Raw genomic sequence first — 1,893 nt, 5'->3', positions numbered from 1 at the left:
TGTATTTCAAAATAAACTAAGTGTTCAAAAAATTCAGTATTAAAATTATGTCACACGTATTGGTTGAAAAAATTTAAATATAAATTTTAGGTTGATTTTGTTTCATTACTTTATAAAATGTTGAATTGAGTCATTAGAATAAAGGAGAATTAATTCAGATTTAAGATTAATTTTTTTTTATTATTTTGTAACAAAATTTAGCCTATTATAAAGGAGAATTGAAATATATCATTGTAACAGAAATTTTCTAACGATAGTTATTTAAAATTAAAAAAATAGCTCAATAGAACAAAATAAATTCATTGTAACGGATTATCGAGATTTTTGGATCAAATCTTTTTTAAATTGCGATATATGATAAGATATTATATGATTCAGTTTTTAATTTTAGATCTTCATAATCATTATAAATACACAGTTGATCAACACTTAAAATCACAATATTTATCAACACATTACGGAACAAGAAAAGAAACCAATGTCCATGAAGAAGAACACTGCAGAGTTACAAAATCCAGAAATTATGATGCAAAAGAAAGCTATGGCTATTGAGAAGATCAATGCATATATGCAAAAGTTGAAAACAATGGAAAAGAAATTTGATCCACTATCTCATTTTTCTTTGAATAGAGTGTTATCTCAAGAGTCTCCACAATTTTATACCGAAGATGAGTTAGCACAAATAGAGAAAATCAATCACATTGTGTGTCAAGAAGCAAATCTCCTTCTTATTTCACAAAGTAGAGTGAAAAGAGTAGAAGTCAATGACAAAAAAAGGTGTCGTTCAAGTAACGAAGATATCATGTCTGATGGAGGAAGAAGAGTGAAATCAAAGTCCACAATTAAGAGAAAACCAATAATTCGCAAGAAAGAAACTGTGCTATCACCGCCACCAGAATTGCCTAATCATGTTAATAACATGATCAAAGTGTTGAATGGTAGTGATATTAAATATATCATGTGCAAGGAATTGTATAAAACTGATCTCAACCCTAACAACAATCGTCTTTCAATGCCAATTTCACAAATCAAGTCTGATTTTCTCACAGAAATAGAAAAAACATCCTTGAAAACAAGGGATCAAGAAGGAAAACCGTTTGGTTTAAAAGTGACTGTGCTAGATCCTTGTTTTAACGAGTTCTCACTGTCTTTGAAGAAGTGGGACATGACGAGTACTAGTATTTATAATCTTCATCCTGGTTGGACACCTGTTTTGTTGAAAAATAATTTTAAAGAGCATCAAAAACTTGACATTTGGTCATTTAGAGTTAACGGCAAGTTGCACCTTTTACTCAACGATAACGAGTCACAAGAAATTGAAAAAGGTAAAGAGCTGAAGAATTCAACTGCGGTTTCGAAAACGGAAGAATAATGAAGTGAAGATTGCTAAGAGTTTTGATTAATTTTTTATGCCCATAGGCTTGTGTTGAGTTATATGTATGCTTCGTTCAAGACTAATATGGTTGTTATTATCGTTTCTTTTGTTAGATTTCATATTCTTGAATAGAGTAAGCTTTCTGTTTTTTTTCAACCAAAACATATTACCATCAATGGATTTAATTTCTATGCTCTTTTTCATATGTAGTTAATCATAATTTTTAATTTTTAATTTTTAATTTTTAATTTTTAATTTAAAATTTAATTATAATATTTTCCATTTAAATTTGGGGCACATTAAGTGTTTTGTCAAAGCAGAAGAGTAGGGATTTAAAAACAATAATAAGTTATCGGATTTTGTAGTTATAAAAATGTGGATTGCTGAAAGAGGTCATTCATGACGTTAGTGGATAATTGATTTAAGAGACTATCTTTGATGCATTTGTTCTTGTTTCTTTGAAAAATAGATTCTAGACCATATAAACTGTTAGCCATAAAACATATTAATCTTTGTTG

The 1,893-nt window shown here is 28.5% G+C and overlaps 1 protein-coding gene across 1 annotated transcript; it reads left to right on the top strand.

The window, feature by feature from the left end:
• Positions 1-478: 478 nt before the first annotated feature.
• On the top strand, positions 479-1,372 carry LOC131656226 (putative B3 domain-containing protein At2g27410). The gene has a single exon (XM_058925988.1). The coding sequence runs from the start codon at positions 479-481 to the stop codon at positions 1,370-1,372; it is 894 nt and encodes a 297-aa protein (XP_058781971.1).
• Positions 1,373-1,893: the final 521 nt, after the last annotated feature.

The sequence above is a fragment of the Vicia villosa genome, linkage group LG1 (genome assembly GCF_029867415.1).
Source record: "Vicia villosa cultivar HV-30 ecotype Madison, WI linkage group LG1, Vvil1.0, whole genome shotgun sequence".
In the NCBI taxonomy this organism is placed as follows: domain Eukaryota; kingdom Viridiplantae; phylum Streptophyta; class Magnoliopsida; order Fabales; family Fabaceae; genus Vicia; species Vicia villosa.
The sequence above is the reverse complement of the archived record's forward strand: the minus strand, read 5'-3'. Positions and strand labels throughout refer to the sequence as shown.